General features: G+C 41.4%; 1 protein-coding gene across 1 annotated transcript in view; it reads left to right on the forward strand.

The window, feature by feature from the left end:
• Positions 1-21,245, forward strand: part of UBAC2 (UBA domain containing 2) — a 174,912-nt gene that overhangs the window by 117,092 nt on the left and 36,575 nt on the right. Inside the window, exon 7 of the mRNA XM_055335998.1 lies at positions 13,500-13,742. Coding sequence (XP_055191973.1) covers positions 13,500-13,742 — 243 coding nt within the window. The remainder of the gene's footprint in view (positions 1-13,499; positions 13,743-21,245) is intronic.

The following is a 21,245-nucleotide window of genomic DNA, read 5'->3' on the forward strand; positions in this document are numbered from 1 at the left end:
CCTAACACAATGATATTTTATCTACATTCTATAAAAAATCATAGAATTTCAAAATTCGGTATCAACAAAATTCACAAAATAATTTCTGTGCTGTTAAACACTAATATTTTGTGACCATCAGGATACTTTCAGTGCATACTGCCTTGCTAGGTTATCTCTACTGTGGTAGAGAAACTGGGCTTCCCATTTTAAAGATTTCAAAGATGGGGTGGCTAAAGTTCAGATTGTACAACTGATGGATGATGTCACTAGGACCAAAGGCCAGGTGTTCTGGTCTCAGTCCATGGGTCCAGTGTCTCCCACTGTACCTTTCAAGGCACTCCTCCATGTCTCTTTCAACCACAAGACACTCACAAAGCTATCCTTAGGTCTTCCCTTGACTATACTGCTAAGATGAGGCCCTGTTCATCATAAACGTAGACAGGATTCTCGAGGGAGATCCTGAATATGAAGAAATTTTTAAAGTACCCACAGGTGCCAAAGACACATCTCAGATTTCCATAGCCTTAGTTATGTATTTTGTGGGGTTAACAATATCCAAGAAAATGTTATCCCATTGACAGCCTCTACTACCCTCCTGATGTGCAGACTGCAGCATTTAGCTGTACTTGCTCTTGTAGGATCAAGGTATTTAACTTGTCCTCCATGTGATGGATAAAAAATGCAGCTCAGACCCCACCTTTTAGCAAACAGTTCATTGCCTTGTGTTTCTGGCATTATCATGTACAAGAAAATGAAATTTTAAAATGGCTTTGAAAAAGTTTAAAGGATGATTTAAAATATATTAACCTGGTTCAGTAGTGCTGCTGGTCAAAGAAAGGAAGATCAAGATAAGATTACCAAGAAAACACCCATACTTTTAAATTTTAGATGATCTCTGGTAGATTATCATGACCGTTTCATCACAGATCATTTTCCCACAGGGTCTTCACATTGTTTTCCTATCAAGAGGCAAGGCTTTCAATTTTGGCCCTTTAAACGGTTTTTACATTTTTATTTTATTTTTAAAAATATATTTTTTTCATATATTCATGAGAGACACAGAGAGAGGCAGAGACATAGGCAGAGGGAGAAGCAGGCTCCTCACAGGGAGCCTGATGCAGGACTTGATCCTGGACCCCGGGATCACACCCTGAGCTGAAGGCAGATGCTCAACCGCTGAGCCACCCAGGTGTCCCTTGATTTTTTTTTTTTTTAATTGAAGCATCCAATGTTCCTTCCTCTTTGGGACTGATTGTGTTGATACTTCTCTTCTAACTTGATTATAACCTGTAGGAAAGGACTATGGTAAATGAATGCATGTGATTTTGAATTTGTTAATTATAAACAATGGTATAGCTTATTATCAGAAAATTCTCATGTTAGTTCATATTAACTGGGAACATTTTTAAGATACCAGAAGTTTTTGTTGCTGAATATTGGTTTTAGTCTGCTAAAGTTCTACCTCTTTTATAAAATTGAAAAGATTTATGGATCTAGAGATATCTAGATATCTAGATCTTCACATTCATTTTCCTGTGAAAACTTTTTTGCCTTTTGCTTAGTAAAGTGTTATTTATATACAATAAAATTCACCAGTTTTAAGTGTACAGTTTGGTGAATTTTGGTAATTGTATCATGTAATCACCACTACAATGCAGATAATTTTATAGTCATGTAACTAACGTGACAATCAAGGTAGAAAACAGTCCACTCACTTTGAACATTATTTCATTCCTTTTATTTTTGTATTCTGTTGTCTCACTCAACTGCCACTGCCATCCCCAGGTAACCACTCATATTCTTGATGTCATTATACTTTTGCCTTTTCTAAAGTTTCATATAGTTGAAATTGTATAGTATGAGCCCTTTGTGTTTTACTTCTTTCACTTAACATAATGTTTTTGAGATTGATCTTTGTTTTATTACTCTCATTCCTTGTTACTACAAGTACTAATCTATAGTATGGTTGTACCACAACTTGTCCATACACCAGTGGATGGGCAATTTGGTTGCTTCCAGGTTTGAGTCGTTCTGAGAAATGCTGCTGTGAACATCTGTCCATACATTTTTGTGTGGACATAGTAGACTTCTACATCTCTTGGGTGAATACCTAGGAGAATTGCTGGGTCATGTGATAAACGTATGTTTAACATTATAAAATAACAATATGATTTTACCAAGTGGCTGTACCATTTTCCATTTCCATCATCAATACATGAGAGTTCCAGTTGGTCCACGTCCCTGCTACCTAACACTTGGCCTTGTCAGTGGTTTTAACGTGAGCCATTCTAGTTGGCATGTAGTGTTACTTGTGACTTTAATTTGCATTTCTCTAATAACTAATGTTTTGAACATCTTTTCTTGTGCCTACTGACCATTTTTGTAGCTTCCTTTATGAGGTATTTGTTCAGGTATTTTACACACTTTTTCATTAGGTTACATTTGTCTCATAATTGAGTTAAAAGAATTCTTTTTATATTCTGCATATAAGCCCTTTGTTGAATATATTTTGTAAAAATTTTATCCCAGTCTGTGGCTTGCTTCTTTGTTTCCCTAACTATTATGGACAAAAGTTTTTCATCCTGATTAATTCAGTCTTCAATTTTTAAAATAGCTTCTGCTTTTGAAGTCTTATTTAAGAAATCTTTCCTAATCCAATGCCACAAAGATTTTATTCTGTATTTTCTTCTAGAATGTAATAGTTTTTGCTATTACATTTAAGTCTAAGATCCCATCTGAGTGTAATTCTTGTGAGGTAAAGGTTGAGATTTATTTTCTTTCATACCGATATGTAGCATCATTCCATCATTATTTGTTGAAGAAACTCTTTGCTTCCTTCATTACCTTGACACTTGTTGAAAATCAGTTGACAGTGTGGGTCTATTTCATGACTTTCTTTTTTATCCTAAAGCTTTATATGTCTGTCCTTATGCCAGTACTCTGTTGTTTTGAGTACTTTTGCTTTATGTTAAGTTGAAATCAGGTAACATTGTTCTTATTTTTCAAAACAGGCTTAGCTATTTTTGGAACATTGAGTACATTTGGAAAAATGTACTTTTAAATTAGCTTATAATTTCTTTTTTAAAAAAAGGCAGGGCAGCCTGGGTGGCTCAGTGGTTTAGCGCCGCCTTTATTAAGCTCAGGGCGTGATCCTGGAGACCCTGGATTGAGTCCCACGTCAGCCTCCCTGCATGGGGCCTGCTTCTCCCTCTGCGCCTGTGTCTCTGCCTCCGCCCCCCCCCCCCGCCCCGTCTCTCATGAATAAATAAATAAAATCTTTTAAAATTTTAATTAATTAATTAAAATTTAAAAAGGCAGTTAAGATTTTATTTGGGATTGCATTGAAACTATAGATCAATTGGACAGAACTACCATTGTGATGGTTTTAAAATATGCCCACAACTCCTTTTATAATTCAAAAAATGGAATTCAATTTCCCCTTCTAGAGTGTGGGCTATACTTAGCAATTCACGGTAGTGGAACTGATGGTGTGTACTCCTAAAAGCAGGTTGTATAAACATGTATACTTCCATCCTGCTCCCTCTTAGATCATTTGCTCTGGGGAAAGCCAGCTGCCATGTCCCAGAGACACTGAAGCAGCAATATGGAGAGGTCCACATGGCAAAGAATTGTGGCCTCCTACCAGCAATCAGCACTAACGTGCCAGTTATGTGTTGGACCCACCTTGGAAGCTGATCCTCCAGTTCGTCTAGCGCAAACTTTATTTTTTTTTTATTTTTATTTATTTATGATAGTCACAGAGAGAGAGAGAGAGAGAGAGAGAGAGGCAGAGACACAGGCAGAGGGAGAAGCAGACTCCATGCACCAGGAGCCCGACGTGGGATTCAATCCCGGGTCTCCAGGATCACGCCCTGGGCCAAAGGCAGGCGCTAAACCGCTGCGCCACCCAGGGATTCCTAGCGCAAACTTTAGATGAATGCAGATAGGTTGACGTCTTTGACTACAGCCTGGTGAGGAACCTTGAACCACAACCATCCAATGAAGCCGCCCTCAGGTGTCTGACCCTTGTAAACTGTGTGTGTAATCAGTGCTTAGTGCTTTAAGCCACTGAGTTTTGAGTAATTTGTTATTCAGTAATAGATAACTAAATAGAAGCATTTTAATAATATTGGGTCTTCCAATCCACAAACATGGTATATTTCCACATTTATTTAGCAAGTCTTTAATTCCCCCTTTACAGTTTTTAAATTTTCAGTGTATAGGCCTTGCATTTCTTTTATTAAATGTATTCCTCAGCATTTGTGGGTTTTGATTCTATTTTAAATGGAGCTGTTTTTACAATTTTTATCCCAATTGTTGCTGATATATAGAAATAGTTGATTTATGTATATTGCTATTTTGTCCTGTAATTTGGCTGTATTTATTACTTTTGGTAGCTTTTTTTGTGGATTCTTTAGGGTTTTCTACATGCATGATCACGTCATCAGGAAATATGTTTTGTTTATGTGTTTTACTTCTTTCTATCTTTGTGCCTTTTTTTTAAATCTTATTGCACTAGCTAAAACCTCTAACACAATGTTAAATAAAAGTGGTGAATAGATATCCTTGTCTTATTCTTGCCTTAGAAAGCATTGAATTTTTCACCATTGAGTCTGTATCTACAAATTCATACATCATTCTCCATTTTCACATTCATTTTTATTTTGCTATTTTGAGACCAATATAAGAAACAAGCTGGGCAGTCCGGGTGGCTCAGAGGTTTAGCGCCGCCTTCAGCTGAGGGCGTGATCCTGGAGACCGGGGATCAAGTACCACACCAGGCTCCCTGCATAGAGCCTGCTTCTCCCTCTGCCTGTATCTCTGCCTCTCTCTCTCCTCTCTGTGTTTTTATTTATTTATTTATTTGTTTGTTTGTTTGTTTGTTTGTTTGTTAAATCTTAGAAAAAAAAAGAAACAAGCTTCAGAATAAGCCTATTTTCTCCTTAATTTTAGTTTCTTGAATCAGTTTATGAAAGTGAATATAATTTTACAGGGGGGGTGGTCAGGGCGCCTGGGTGGCTCTGTGGTTGAGCGTGTGCCTTTGGCTCAGGGCATAATCCTGGAGTTCTGGGGTCAGGTCCCAACAGGGAGCCTGCTTCTCCCTCTGCCTTGCTCTCTACCTCTCTCTGTGTGTCTCTCATGAATAAATAAATAAAATTTATTTAAAAAAAAGAACTGAGTTTTTAAGTAAATAAATAAAGGGAGGTGGTCTCCTTGTTAAAAGGAATACTAAAAGGTATTTATATTTAACACCTGATGAAGGCTTTTTGCATGTGCCAGAGACTCTAGTTGTCTCCTGATGTAATTTCTCATTAGTAGCAGAAACTTCATCTTATTTGGGGCAGCAGTGCCTCCAACTGAAAGAGCACACTTCCCAGTTTCCTTTGCATTTGGTATAGCCATCACACTAAATCCTGTGTCCTGGCCAAGTGAGCTGTAAACCCACATATTGGTGGGACTTCTGGGAAGGTTTCTTTAAGTAGCCTTTTGTCCTGTCCTAATTTTCTTCCCTCTGCCACCTGGAGTGCAGCTAAGATAGTTAGATAGTTAGAGCTTTTATAACATGAGGGAGAATAAACTTCTGTTGTATTTAAGCTATTGTTATTTCTGGTTTTCTGCTTTGCACACTTAACCTGATAATCCTGATGCATGATTTTCCGAAAGCAAAAGTTTAAAGCAGCCTCCTAATACAGTTTATTTAGAAACAAAGACTCTGTGATCAGTCTAATTAATTCTGTTCCTATTCCAGTGTAACCTCCCAAGAATCAAGATATCCAGTGCTTTCATTAGATGCTTCAAGATGATAGTACAAGAGATGAGAGCTATAGGAAGTTCACCTGAATCATTTTTGCACTTCACAAAGAACAAGATTGCAAGACTCTTTCAATAAGTGCTAAAGCCACATGATTCTGTCTGTTAGGAAAAGAATAATCATTCCATAATTAATCACAAATGGCAGAAATAACTTTAGGCATCTCTAATTTGTATACATATTCTTTGGGTAAAAAAAAAGATAATTCCAAAGTTTCTTCCTTTTTTTTTTTTTTTTTTTTTTTTAGCATTTTTAGTGATGAAAAGGAATATGTAAATGTAAGGTCTGTTAAGAACAGGGATTTTCTTTGTTTTGTTGCCTACTGTATCCCAGCATTTAGAACACAGCCTAGCACATAATAAATGTTGAGTAAGTATGTATTGAAAGAATAAATGTTAGATGAGAAACCTCAGTCAGTCTGGTTTCCTCAGGACTGGAATACATATGAAGTCTGTATCATGGGGTCTGCATGATGCAAAAGGATGCTTGTTCCCTTAGCTCATCCCTGTCTTAAGAAGGCAGTGCTTTCTCCCCAGGAGAACAGCTCCTCGTGTTTATTCTGTTGTCCTATTAAATGATAGGCTTCTTTTTTTTTAAGATTTTATTTATTTATTCATGAGAGACACACAGAGAGGCAGAGACATAGGCAGAGGGAGAAAGCAGGCTCCACACAGAGAGCCCGATGCGGGACTCAATCCCGGAACTCTAGGATCATACCCTGAGCTAAAAGTTCAACTGCTGGGCCACCCAGATGTCCCAGATGATAGGCTTCTGAATGTTGGGATCCACATTTCCAGGACCATGGTTTCTAGTTGGCCATGCAGGTTTTTGTTCAGCCACGGTTGTCTGCAAAAAGAGATCATCAAACACCTGGATGTCATTGCCCAGTCATGGTTTCTCACCTTTGTCTGCTGTGGTTTCATACTAATGCTAAGCAGGACCAGGGGACACTTGAGGTTTACTCTCTATAAGCAAGAGGGTTTCACCTATTAAATTACTTATCATTTCATGATTTCCTTTCTAAACAGACTAATAATCTGAAAAATCAGAATAAATGTAAGACATCCATGTTTGTTAATGGCTCAAAGAAAACAATCTCCTGTTGTTGTACACTCAGATTTATGAGGTAATAGCTTCCGTTGGCTTATGGGCACCTCCTAGCACTAACCCAGGGCTGTGGCCTGGCTCTCTGGTGTAGGCTTTCAACTGCCTGTAGCCCAGAATGCTCTCTGGTCTCCTGACCTCTGAGTTTCTTTTCCTAGGCCAGGGCTCCTGATTCCTGCTGCTTGAATGCGCTGATTTTGGCTCCAGCTGGCCTTCTCTCACACTTGTTCCATTTCACTATATCTGGTCATCCTGGACCTCACTCCTGGCCTTCCGGAGACCAGTGCTACTACTTTGTCCGTTATCGTTGGGCCTGCCAGCTTGACCTTTGGTTTCCTGCTCTAAGGGCCTACAGAGCCCCTCTGTTAGTGTTTCCCCTGGCTTCTTGACATGCAAATCTGAGCATATGGTCTATTTTTAACGCCTCTTTTTTCACAAACAGAGTGTTTCAAGAAATCTCTCATTCAGAAGTCCCAATACATGAAAGGTTTATGAGATAATGAAAATTAAAGTTAAAAGTAATGTATAAATGTAAGGTAGCATAATAATAAGTGATATTCTCTGAAAGCTCTCAGTAGTAATGAGGTTTAACTCAGGGAAAATTTAACATAGTGATTCTTATCCAGTCTTGTCATAGAATAGGATGGTGATTATCAAATATTTATAGGAAATTAAACTGTTTAAATTCTTCATATTTTAATCCTTTATGAATACCTAAAACATTTATGGATAGTACTTTATTTAGTGGACAACTTGAGGTCATGCTGGTGTACCAAATGCATGGATGGGTGAACTCTATCTTTGTATAACATAGGAAAGTGGAAACTTAGCACCAAGAATGTGTCTGTTGGCAACTCTCCAGTTTCCTTTAAAAGAAATATGAAATACTGTATATTTTTAAGAACATTTATTCATTTGCCATTTTCCCAGCAAATACTTAATGAGTTCTTACTATGTACCAGGCACTATTCTAGGTTCAGAAGCCAAACTGATTAAAACCAACCACAGTTCTTCCTCTTCCAGAGCATACATTCAAATAGGAAGTGAACCATTAGGATGAAATTCAAGCAAATGAGCACAAAAGCCCTATTTTATCCCTGCCAGAATTTGCAGTGGTGTATTTGTTTATTACTGGGGTTATAAATTATCATAGTTGTTCACAGAATGATCCGAATAAAACTGAATACATGATTTTGGTGAGTGTATATACATGATGGTGGGGGACAGGGGTAGACACGGGCAGGAAAGTGAAAGTCTTTAGCTTTCATCAATTCCTTGAAAGAACCTATGAACTACTCCCTCACTCTCCAAATTAAGAACCCCAGATAAATTGTGAACTCCCTAAGTAGAGGGAACAGCTATGCATTTTCATTATTTTTTCCTAACTTCTTTAAAAGACACATGATTGCATAAAGTAAAAATAATATCATATTGCTGGATTTATAAGGCACATAGGTGTAATATATAAGACAAAAAAGTCATATGGGACAGGGATGATGTTAAGTGAGACTGTACTCTTTTAAGCTTGCTATATTTATTTGAAATAATTCAGTATTAACTCTAAGCATATTATGGTAAGTTAAAGGTAGATATTGTAATCTGCAGAACAAACACAAGAAAAGTAAGCAGTGAAGTATTGCTAAAAAACAAAACAAAACCCAATAAACAAATGAAAGTGAAATACTAAAATGTTAGCTTAACACAAAAGAAAGTAGGAAAGGAGGAACAAAGAACAAAAAAAAAAAAGAGAGAGAGGAGACAAATAGAAAGCAAATAGCAAAATCCACCGATATCAGAGTAAGCCCAGTAAGTCTGAAGAGCTAGACACTTAGACACTCCATTCAAAAGGCAGAGATTGTCAATCTGGAATGAAAACCCAGGAGCTGCTATATGTAGTCAATAAGACAAACTTTACACACAGACATACAAAACAGGTCGAAAGTCAGAAGATAAAGAAAGATATATCATGGAAGCAAAAAGCCAAAATGGCCACATTAATACCTGACAAAATAGATTTCTGTATGAGTAATCCTAAAAACAAAGAAGATCACTTTGTGATGATAAAAGGGTCCATTATAAGTGTATGTGTACCTAATAACTGTTTCTGAACACAGACAAGAAATGAAAAGGGAACTAAAGGAAGAAATGGACAAATTCACATTCATGGTTGAGGCTTTGAAGCTAAAAAACAAAAATTTTAAATTTTTTATATAATTCAAGTCTCACAGTTCTAATCTGATAAATTATTTTCATATTTTGTTATGTGTATAACAATATTCTGTCTTAAGCAAAATCAATGTGATACAGTCCCATTTTCTGTTTTCCTTCATACCCAGATCTTTAGAAAAGGAATTTCTGATCCTTGCCTCCAGTCCATTATGTGTTTTTGCCATAACATACTATCTCTTTGTTTATTAAAAAAAATTTATACACACACACACACACACAGATAGTGCCTCCCCTGCACGTCCCTTCTGTTTCCCCATCCTGTCATAGAAAAATCTACCCTCCATGCTTCTGTATTTACGATGCAAGTTTGTACCCATAAATAGTCTATACTATTATCTTGTGCTTTGGAATCTTGTAAAAAGAAGGATGTATGATATATTAAAAATATATTGACACATGTAGACTGAGTTTATTTTAATTGATGTTTATAAACCAGTCCTTAGCCAGTCCTCTTCTGGGGACACTTTGTTTGCATTTCCTAGCTGTTACATACAATGTTGCAGTTGAGTATTCCCTAAAGCATGGCTTCAGCTCTGCTTAGGTTCTATCAGATTGCTTTCTGGAGAGTTTGTCCCACTTTACTTTCCCTCAGGACTGTGAGCATTTGGAGTTCTCCTTGTCCTCACCAAAACTTGATCCCAGATTTTTCCATTTTTTCCCAATTATTATATTTAACATTACATTTCCCTAAAAACAAGTGAGGGTAAACGTCTTTTTCATGTGTTTGTTGGCCTTTTGAATTTCCTTTTCTGAAATTGCCTTTTCACCCACTTTTTAAGTTGGATTGATTGTCTTTCTCTGAGAAATTTATAGTTCTCTTATGTGTTTTGAATACTACCTTTGTTGGCAGCAAGGATTCTAAGTGTGTTCTCTGGGCTCTTACTTGTCCTTTGGCTTCACTTATGGTAACTTTTAGCATACTATAGCTTTTAAATTATAAAGTGAATAACTGTATGTTTTCTTTTATAGTTTGTGCTGTCTGGTCCTTATTTAAAAATTCTTCCCATCTCAGTGTCAAAAAGATGTGCCTTCTGTATTTTGTGTAAAAATATTTCAAGTACAGTGAATTATTTGTTTCCTTCATCTGTTGGGAATTTACAGATGATGTTGGGAAGGGGGGATGTTTTATCTTTATCCTGATGTAGAGCTCTCTCTAACTTACCATTTCTGCTGGGTACCACATGCCCTTCTCCTCCGAAGCCTTTCTATGCTCTCTTCTTTAGGTCAATTTGAGTAGCTCCACATAAAGACCACACTATTTTAATTACTCAAACTTTATATCATATCTTGAAATCTGATGAGCCTTATTATGTTTCTTTAAAATTACTTTGGCCATTCTGGATCCTTTGATTTATTTTAAAATCTTTTTATTATGATACACACACACACACACACACACACACACACACCCCAAATATTCATAAACTATAAATGTCATGAAACCAAACAAGTCACTATAAAGTGAACACACCCATAAAAACCCATACAGGCCAGAGTACTGCCAGCCTCCAAAGCCTCTTGGTGCCTCTTGCTCCTGTGACAGCTCTCCCAGGACAGACGGTCATCACCCTCATGCTTTGCTCCTTCGTTTTTGCCCTTGGTATGGATGGATGTGTGGATGGATAGACAGTTGGATAGATAGATCAGATTGATCCATTCACAAAAGTGGAATCATATAATATATGCATTTTTTGTCTGGCTTCTTCGTTCTCACATTATGTTTTTTAAACTTAAGCTTTAAATATTCCAAATGCATTTTATTTATTTTTTTTAAAGATTTTATTTATTTATTCATGAGAGAGACAGGGAGAGAGAGAGAGAGAGAGAGAGAGGCAGAGACACAGGCAGAGGGAGAAACAAGCTGCATGCAGGGAGCCCGATGTGGAACTCAATCCTAGGTCTCCGAGATCACGCACGCCCTGGGCTGAAGGTGTCGCTAAACCTCTGCACCACCAGGGCTGCCCTCCAAATGCATTTTAGAGTTTGTTTGTTTGTTTGTTGTTTTTGTAACAGTTTGCTGTTCTGTAGATAATTGTTTTTCCTTTCTAGGCAGTCTGTTTTATCTCTGGTAACTTTTAAGGACTTTTTATTTGTTTCACTACAATGCATCTAGATATAAATTTCATTTTGTTATCCTTTCTGGGACTCTTGCATTTTCAATCTAAGGTTTACATTCTTTATTATAAATTCTGGAGAACTCTTAACTATTATCTCTTGAAATACTGTCCTGTTCTCCCCACCTCCCCCCATAGTCTTCTTCTGGAATCTCTATGAGACCTACACTGAGGGCCTCTCTTCTCTGTCTGGAATCTTATGGGCAGAGCCCTGGGCCTCCCCACTGGGCAGGCTCTGCCCACTTCAAAGCCTCTTTGATTCACACCCTACAGAGCTTTTACCTTCTCCCTGAGAAGGAGAGAGGGTGGATATGGGCTACATTGGGTAGGGGCAGGATTCAGGGTTCCTTCCTGCAGAGTTAAGGAGGACTCTGCTTCCCTCCTGCCTTCACAGTCCTTGGTGCCTCTAATCAATGAGGCTCTCTAAGCTCCAGGGGACCTTGCCAGCATTTGGATTTACCTTTCTTCCCATTAGAAATCACTTCCATTACTCAGCGTGTTTTCCATTTTGTTAGTGTGGTTCAGGATTGTAGATGCTTTCTAGTTTCATTGAGTGTGGAATTTGTTTCCATTTTCTTTGTTGTTCTGTATTGTTTTTGAGAGAAGTGGCATACAAATGATTTGAAACCAAAAGTCCTCTACATCGTCTCTTCTCGCGGTCCCAGTCTGTCTTTTGCTCCTACCACTGCACCAGAACTGTTCTTACAAGGTCATCAGGGCTTCCATTTCACCAAATCCAGTGCTCATTTTCCTCCCTGGCCTGGTTGAACCTGGAGCTGCATGGTTCATAGCTGGCTTTTCCCAGCCTAAAACTGTTCTCTTCACTTCGGTGATACCAAGCCCTCCTAGTTTTTCTCCTCTCCCTTGGCAGCACTTCCAGGTGACATCACTGGCCTCTCCCACTTTGTCCATGCACAGAGAATTGCTGCGTTGAATCTACATCCTCTTCTCCCTTTTGCTGTTTGTCCCATGCCCTTGCCATCACCTAATCCCAGGGCTTTAACCACCGTCAGTGCCTGTGAGCCCTGAATCCTTACCTCTGCTATGTTTTCCCTTGAGTTCCAGATGTGTGGACCTGACTGCCCACTTGATATCCCACTGAGATCTCGAATAGATGCTGCCAGGCCCATTGCTGCATCGCATGTGCTGTTTGCACTGGCTGAAAGGTTCTTCCTCTGAGTCTTCAAATCCCTGGCACCCACCCCATTATCCTGAGGAGCTTTGTTCAAATGTCACTTCCTCCAAAGCTTCCCTGACACCTGACCTACAGACGGTCCCTGCTCCAGGCCACTTGTTTTCTTCACAGAACTTGCTTGATGTTTGCTCATTTATTCCCTATTTTCCATACTGACCACTATTACCTCTGTGAGTAGGGCCTTGTTGATCTTGTCTTCCACTGACCTCTAAGTGCCTGCAACAGTGTCCGGGGTATAGTAGATGCTCAGCAAATTCTTGCCTAATTAATTTAAATTGTATTAAGAAAACATTAAAGTGTACTTTTCTCCTATTAGCACATTGTCAAATACATTCTAACTTGGTGAGAATAATTCAACTTCTTATCCTCAAAATCAAATTCACAAAATTCAAGTTGTTATTTTTTTTTTTACAAAGGAATAGCCATACTCATTTTAACCTAGAAAACCATAATCTTTAGATGTCTATTACTGTACAAATTACCTTAAAGATGAAAAATAGGCTTATTTGTAAAGAGAATTGTGAATTAGTATTGTCAAGGATTTTATTTTTTTTAAGGATTTTGAAACTAGAAAAATCAGTACTTGAAAAATGTATTAGAACAAAATGTAGATTGTCTAATTTTGTGATAAATTTATTATATGCTGGATCACATCATTGGCCATTAAAGTTGTTTTCTGCCAGTACCTGTCTCTGATGGCCATCTGCCAATAAGAGTAACCACAGAGTTAGTACACTGTGAAAGTGTTTTTGATAATCAGATCTCGTATGGCTTTAAGAAAATATTGTTTTTTAAAATATTTTACCAGTTCGTTGAGTGTTAAGTGGTTAGAATTTTGCTCTCTTTTCTAGCTTAATAAAAACAAATTTGTTCACTGACTAAATTTTTGTTGATTTGTACTGCTTCCTATTCTGCAGCTTAGAAGGAGTTTTGATTATCACCCAATGCTACTAAAATGAAGAAAAATAGCATCTGAAGTATTTTATGGTTATTGATTTCTGTGTTACTATGTTCTTTAATATCATTACGTTGAAACAATCCAGTTGGACTTTTCTCCTTTCAGATATCAGGCATCTGCTACAACAGCAAAGTGTTCCAACTCCAGCAGGTGCTCTGCATTCCCAGATGGATGGCAAAGTTCTTTTCTTGGACACTTGAGCCTATCTTCTCATCTCCAGAACCCACCACTGAAGCCAGAATCGGGATGGGAGCCACAGTAGACATCCAGAGACAACAAAGGATGGAGCTGCTTGACCGGCAGCTGATGCTTTCTCAGTTTGCACAAGTGAGAAGGCAGAGACAGCAGGTAAGCAACAGGCAGAGACAGCAGGTAGCAACAGAATACTAATTCAAAATGCAGAAATACTCAGTGGTCTCAGTACACTTCGCCTCTGTGACTGTTGGTGTGATTGAGAGTACATTTTACCCCTATGCATTGCAAGGTGGATCATTTGACATTTCAAGGTAGGATGGAGGTCTCTGATAGTGGCTTTCTTAGCTCTGTGTGTGTGTGTGTGTGTGTGTGTGTGTGTGTGTGCGTGTGTGTGTGTGTGTTCAAGTTAAAAAAAAAACCAACAGCAACAAAAATTGCAGCTGAAAGACTGGTCAAACTGGACATTCTTGTTCCACTTCTATTAAATAAACATGATTTCTTAGAGAAACACCAACCTAGTTAACAAGATATGATATTTATCTGCTCTTATAATCTTGTAAAAGCCACAGTGTCTTCCTGTTAAAATGCTTATTATCATGTGCTCTGGAGTGAAGAGCAGATGTAAAACTTCTCGATGGAGAGAATATGAAGGTAAGAAAGTTTCAGGAGAATAACCAATGAATCAAATCTGTTTTCTTAGCCTTGTCATTGATATCAGGAAATCTTGAGCATTTATCTACAAAAACTGCTGTATTCAAACACTCTAATAGCACACTTGTCTGTCAGGGGTTACTATATGTCAGCCAAAACCTCACACGTGATCTTGCTTTGGCACCCTGTGATACAGCATACTGGGCTCTTCATTTCTCATGTCCATCTTCTTTACCCTCTGGGGTGTGAGAAAGGATACCGTTCTCTCTTGCCATCTCCCTATCTCTTGCCCTTATTGGGTGTGAGAAGTAGGTCTGCAGGCCTCACAGTGGTCTGGAAAAGTGGCATCAAGTGTGGCATCCCAGATGTCCCATTGGAGATATGGGTCCCAGCATATAGATCTGGATTGGAAGAAGGGGTCCCTTATGAATGGGTTGACTCTACAGGTGAAAAACAGAAGCAGAGGGTGTTCCCTACAGATGTATTTGAACTTGAGATGACTCTAGAATGTACAACAAAGATACCTGTGATACAGTTAAATGTGGAGGACAGACCACCCTCTCAGAGAGATCAGAGCTGGGGGTAGAGATCATGGAGTCAACTTTGTAGGGTTGACTAGATGCTAGGTGAGTTCTTTAAGAGAATTACATCCAAGATGAACAGAAGCTATAGATGAAGCCTCATATGTAGCAAGAGGAGGAGCTGGATTCTTCAAGGAAATAGAAGGAAGAATGAAAAGCATGAGAACTCAGAATGACCAGTGTCCAAAAAATGAAGTAAGGATGAGTAAAAATATTTTTCAGGTAGAAAGGGCAAAGCTGTGAGGGAGAGAAACAAATAGGGTAGGATTCTGAGGTTTCTGGCTTAGATAATGGGATAGATTGATGATAGCACCGTCTCACCAATATCGAAAGGATAGATTGGGGGGGAGGAATATATTGACTGGGGTACTTTTGGAATACCTGGGAATACCATCAGATAGCTACAGACCTCATGCACATGAGCAAGCCAGAAACGTTGAATCGCTCAGCTTAGCATCCCCAGACCCAGTTTTATGCATGAAGTTTCTCAGGGAATGCTGTCAGGATTGGTATCTTTTGGAGGAGTGATGGTCAAGGACACAGGGAGGCTGAACAACAGTTATGAAGAGGGTCTGAGCCAGCCTTACAGGGAGCTGTGGAGATAAGGAGAGCCCTTCCAGATTGCACCAGATTTGGCCAAGGAGCTGAAACTGGCAACCTCCACCAGCTGGTCACTGGGAGCGATTTCAGGTCTTGGACCGACCGGCTCTCCTTAGGTGCATGCTATCCACAGAATGGGTGTCCCTGCCAACAATCCCCGTCAGCAGGAAGACCAAGCACTTCAGTCCTGGGGAGGTAGGGGATCTGGGCGGCAGACCAAAGCATCCACCTGTTGGTGCTGCTTGCATCTCTTATTTGACATAAATTCTTGGAGCAGCTCCTCCAAGACTCTAATGACAGTCTTTCCCCAGGAGAGACCTTCAGGAGGAAGGTTAATAGGACACATTTCATCCCCTTCTGCGGAAGCTGATTTCCAGGCCATACTGGTCATTATCTCCCTCTTCTGTCCATTCCACCCTTGGCTGGCAGACATACTTGGTGCAGTGATACAGAGCCTCATCCCTGTGAGCTCTGAGTCCCCAATTTTACCACACCTCTCTCAGGCCGTGTCTGCTGCCTTTGTCCTCTTACTGTAAAAAAGGGGCCACGGGAGTACCAAGGGATGCCCTAGTGCCACACATACTTTTTCCTCCTACTTTTTGTCCCCCTCACTGTACTTTTTCCTGAGGATTGCAATTAATTAGTCCTGCCATGATAATGATTTCTTTCCTTGCCTGTTGCCCTGTTGGCACAAGAGCCCAAAAGGGCAACAGCTATAATTTAAAATGTAATGGCCTTCTTACTTTGTCCCTGATGGAAATGTGTTACCCTCCTGGGAGGCAAGCTCTCTAAACCCACGGAATCTAGTTTCAGGGACCAGAAGCCCAGATTCCCAAGTGGGTCACTGGGTGAGAGGGTAATCAGGGCCACTTCCACTCTGACCTCTTTATTTCCAAGATACATATATTCTACCTGTTGGGGACATAGCACCCAGGTAATGGTTGTTAATTTAGGGTCTGTACTGCTTGGCTGGAGCCCACAGTGCCATCCTTGTGGGGCATCCTCTCCAAACTGGCATTACACTTGTATGTTCATCTGGCTGTCTTATTGGTCTGGGGGGCTGGCAGCTCCTAGGTCGTGTGATATGTGAGAGGATCAGTGCATCCCACTTAACTTTGCTGTAAGTGATCTTGTGATCTGATGCAATGTTAGTTTGAACCCTGGTCAGTAGACCAAACTCCAGTAAACCTGTAGATGGTGGTGCTGGTTGACAGAAAAGACAGGCAGACCTAGAACCAAAATATGTGTCGATTGCAGTGAAGATGAATTGCTGCCTTTGTTATAGTCAGCTCAGGCTGCCGTACAGAATATCACAGACTAGGTGGTCTAAAAACAGAAAATTCTTTTCTTACTGTTCTGGAGGCTAGAATTCCAAGATCAAGGTGCTGGCAGGGTTGGTCTTTGGAAAGGACTCTCCCTGAGTTGCAGATGACAACCTTTTCACTTTGTCCTCACATGGCCTTTTCCCACACTATGCATGCTCCTAGTGTCTCTTCTTATAAGGACACCTATCCTATTGGATTAGGGTCCCACCCTTACAACCTCATTTAACCTTCATTACCTCCTTAAAGGACCTGTCTCCAAATATAGTCACGTTGGGTGTTAGGGGACTTCAACCTGTGAATTTGGGGGTGAATTTATGAGTCCATAACACTGTCCCTTCCAAGGTGGAAAGGGCCCGGTATAGCCTGTCTTGCATAGACTGTTGCTTCTCCTCAAGGGATGGTGATGTATGAGGGCTCTGTATCGGTCTCTGTTGCTGGCAGTCACTAGTCCAGCCTGGACAGTGGGGCCCAGGCATAGCCTCCATCCCTGCCGTCATGGCCACTCTGTTCCTGTGCCAGCACTGGGGGTGCCGGTGAGAGAGGCTGGTTGATGTCCGTTGGCTGAGTCATTCTGTCTCCCTCTTCTGTAGTAGATGTTTCTGGTAGATGAGCATTCCAATGTAATGCTCAAGTCTTGTTTCAGTGTATGCCTTTATGTTTTTTTTGCCTTGTGCTGTCGTGTTTCATCTCACCACCTGGCAACTGCTTAGTATTCTGTCACCCACCCACCTGTGGTCCTCACTTGGCTCTGGGGTCACAGTCGGTTGTTACTTGAGACTCTCTGAGCAAACTGGGTGGGTCCTCTGTGGGCACAAGAGAAGTGAAAAATATGCCCTTCCCCTTAATGATTCTGTGATCAACTTCAAGGAGCTTAAGCAGATATACTTGAATTAGATAATACCCGGGTACAACAAAAGCATTGGCCTGAGCACCCTGGGTGTAAGGTATTGGAGGAGAGCCCTGTCAGTGTGGCATGATACCGTGTGGTTTCAGGGCTTAGGAGGACAGGCAGGATTGAGTGGGCTGAGATGAGGCAGATTTATCCCCAAGCAGAGGACCAGCAGGAGTGAGGCAGGCACAGAGGTGATAAAGAGGTCCTGGAAAGGAAGACATCTGGGAGGCCCTCTGGTTGAAGCGCAATGGGGCATGCAGTCATCCCCGCCCCCGCCCCCCCCCCCACCCCTGCTGAAGGATGACAGGGCACAAGTGAGAGACAGAAAATCATGTTGCACCTGTAATAGAGGGAAAGGTGTTTAAACCTGACAGCATATTTGAGTTTTGACATGGGAGGCTGTGAAATGTGGTTTAGCCAGTAGTAAAGGTAGGACAGTGTTCTAGAAAAATCCATAGTATTGCAGTGTATACGGTGGAATGGAGAAAGGAGAGAGCAGGGAGGAGGAGACAGAAGATCTTTAAATCTAGCTCTCAGCTGTGAGCTGAGGGCCGTCTCCTTACTGAGCACCTCTCCGCTGGCTCCCTCTTGTTTCTCAAGGCTCTGCCATCCCAGCAGGTGACCCCCAGTCCCTCCTGTTCACCCCGCCGCCGTCAGCTCCAGCAGCCAGATCTAGATTACAGACCTGACTCCCTCTCTCCCGGGCTCCAGACCCAGACATCCCACCCCCTATAGGACATGCTCCACAGGCTCGTGAAGTCTTCCATTTCTTTGCTAAACTGGCTTCTCCTCCTGGCTCCTCCTGGCTTCTCCTGGCTCCCTCCCTGAATGAAAAGCACCATCATCTACCTGCCCAGAGACTCAAGCCAGAATGAGGCTTCACCTCAGCAGTAGAAAGCCATTCTTCCCTGTGTCCATCCCACTACCTTAGATCATTGTCACTTAGCTCTCACCTGGAGCCTGGCCACAACTCCCTGTCCCCACCCAGCCCCATGAGTCATCCCCCAGAGTGATCTCTTTAGAGGCGCAAATATGACTGTTTTACTCCACCAGACTCCTTCAGAAACTCTTCATGGCTTTCAGGATAGTTAGCACTCATTACCCGGGGCCCTTCTTGTGTTTTAGCCACCCGTCCTCCCCTGCCCCATGGTGCAGCCTTAGGCTAACCTTGCTCAACTGGTCAGAGCACATCAGAGCCCCGGTGTTGGTCACTGCTTGCCTTCACCTTCCCGTGCCAACATGCCCACTGCCCACCCCCACACACAGGCTTTGCTTGTAACTCCTATTCACTCTCCAGTCTTCCTTTCAAGGGTCACCTCCTCTGGGAAACCTCATGCAGTCTCTTGGTGTGGCTCTGATCCTCTCTCTGTTCCTACAGCTCCTGGGTGTCTCTTGCATGGTACTCCCCAGTTGGACACCTCACTCCTAATTTATTTCTCTTCCTCTACCAGTAGGGTGTCTTGGGGAGAAAGGTGGGTAGAGACCTTTTTCTTTGTATCTGCAGTATGTGAGTAGTGCTTGGCACATGGGAGGAACTCACATATTTGGGAAATTAATGATTAAATATGTGTACAATAAATATTTACAGAATTACTTAATGTCCTGAGGCCAGCTGAATACAGGTGAATAGTCAGGGAGAAGGTATACAGATAACCTCAGAAAGGACTAGTGTGAGGCAAACCATTAAAGATCCCCTGAGACCCATGTTTCCAGAGTGCAAAGAGAGGAGAAAGGAAAGCAGTTCCAGGGAGATAAGGAGAAAACCACAAGGTGCAGCAGCCAGGGAGAATAGAATGTTTGAGGGAAAGTGGGAGAGGAGGTGTTCAGATTCAGGTACTCTCCTCCCTAAATTAAAAGCCAAGCAGAGATAGTGAGGAGGAAAAGACCAGTAAACTCAGCAAGAACTGGTTCAATTTTGAAGAGTGTCAGTGAGAATGCAACATTGAGAAGCCACACATGGATTGGAAGTGGAGGAGGAGCATGCATCACTTCTATTCTGAGCAGCTGGTCTCATTCTCAGAGACAGCTACGGTCATCACAGCAACACTCTTTAAAGTTAACTGCAATGTTATATGAGCAAACATCTTTAGAATGTTCCATAGTGTATACACATTCCATGGCTTCTAAGGACAGTGAACGGTGGGATGACTCTGTAGACCTTGCTTCCTCTAGCTCTTGAGACCAGAACACTGACAGAGTCAGTGTGTAATGTCCTTAGGTTCATCAGGCACAGCGGTATGATCTTTCTGAACATTGCCATGGTACTTACTGCTGAAAAGCCCATGGACCCTTGTCTCAAGGTCATAATGACGATCACTGAGTTTACCACATGGTAAGGCTCCAGTCCTTCCTTCTGGTTCTCCTCACCCTCCACTGCCATGGTCCTCCCACTCCTCTGTGCATTCACATGGGACAGGGTGTTAGTTATGCCATGACTCCACTCCTCTCCCCATAACAAGATAGCAGGCTGCATGGCTGGTGACAGTTCAGAGTCTTTTTGCTACTTGCAGCTGTGGATCATTTTTCCATTCGGGGCCATTACATAACTTTTCACAAGTTTGTGCTTTCTTCATTCAAGTAGTATGTGAGCTCTTGAAGACCAGGAGCTATGTGTTTTACTTATTTTTGTCTCTCTTGGTCCTACTAAAGTGAGTAGCCCTGAGGGAATGATGGACATTTCTCTGGCCCACAAGAGATTTGCAGCCCACTCCCTACTAGTGGAAGAGAGATGAGTCAGTACCAGGTGCTGGGTCCCTGCTGGAGTTCGTATGCAGCAAAATGAGAGTCCCAATCCCACTCTGTGGCTGACAGGAACCTTGAAGATGCCAGCATTCAGGTAGGGTTTCAGGTCCAGGAAACCTTGGGAGAAAAAGCAGAGGAGCTCCAAATAGCTGTGGGAGTGACAAGTGATTGCCTTTGCCTGAGCACAGGTTTCCTGAAGGAAGAGGCTGGGGAGAGTGCAAAGGCCCGGACAAAGGGGGTCGTAGGCCACGTGAAGAATTGTTTTTCCTTTTGTTCTGCAAGGAGTCATGAAGTCTTTTTTTTTTTTAATTTTTTTTAATTTATTTAATTTATTTATGATAGTTACAGAGAGAGAGAGAGAGAGGTGCAGAGACATAGGCAGAGGGAGAAGCAGGCTCCACGCACCGGGAGCCTGACGTGGGATTCGATCTTGGGTCTCCAGGATCGCGCCCTGGGCCAAAGGCAGGCGCCAAACCGCTACGCCACCCAGGGATCCCGTCATGAAGCCTTTTAAGCAGGAGAGCATGTTAGGTTTGTTTTTTAAGGATTATTTTTGGCCATTGGGGATCCCTGGGTGGCGCAGCGGTTTGGCGCCTGCCTTTGGCCCAGGGCGCGATCCTGGAAACCCGGGATCGAATTCCACGTCGGGCTCCCGGTGCGTGGAGCCTGCTTCTCCCTCTGACTGTGTCTCTGCCTCTCTCTCTCTGTGTGTGTCTTCTCATGAATAAATAAAATCTTTAAAAAAAAAAAAAAGGATTATTTTTGGCCATAATCTGAGTGATCAGTGGAAAAGGTGACCCTGGAGGAAGAAGACCAGTGGGGATGTGATGAGGACTCTGGGTTTTCAGGATATTCATGGTGGTGA

The sequence above is a fragment of the Nyctereutes procyonoides genome, unplaced genomic scaffold (genome assembly GCF_905146905.1).
Source record: "Nyctereutes procyonoides isolate TBG_1078 unplaced genomic scaffold, NYPRO_anot_genome, whole genome shotgun sequence".
Lineage (NCBI taxonomy): Eukaryota > Metazoa > Chordata > Mammalia > Carnivora > Canidae > Nyctereutes > Nyctereutes procyonoides.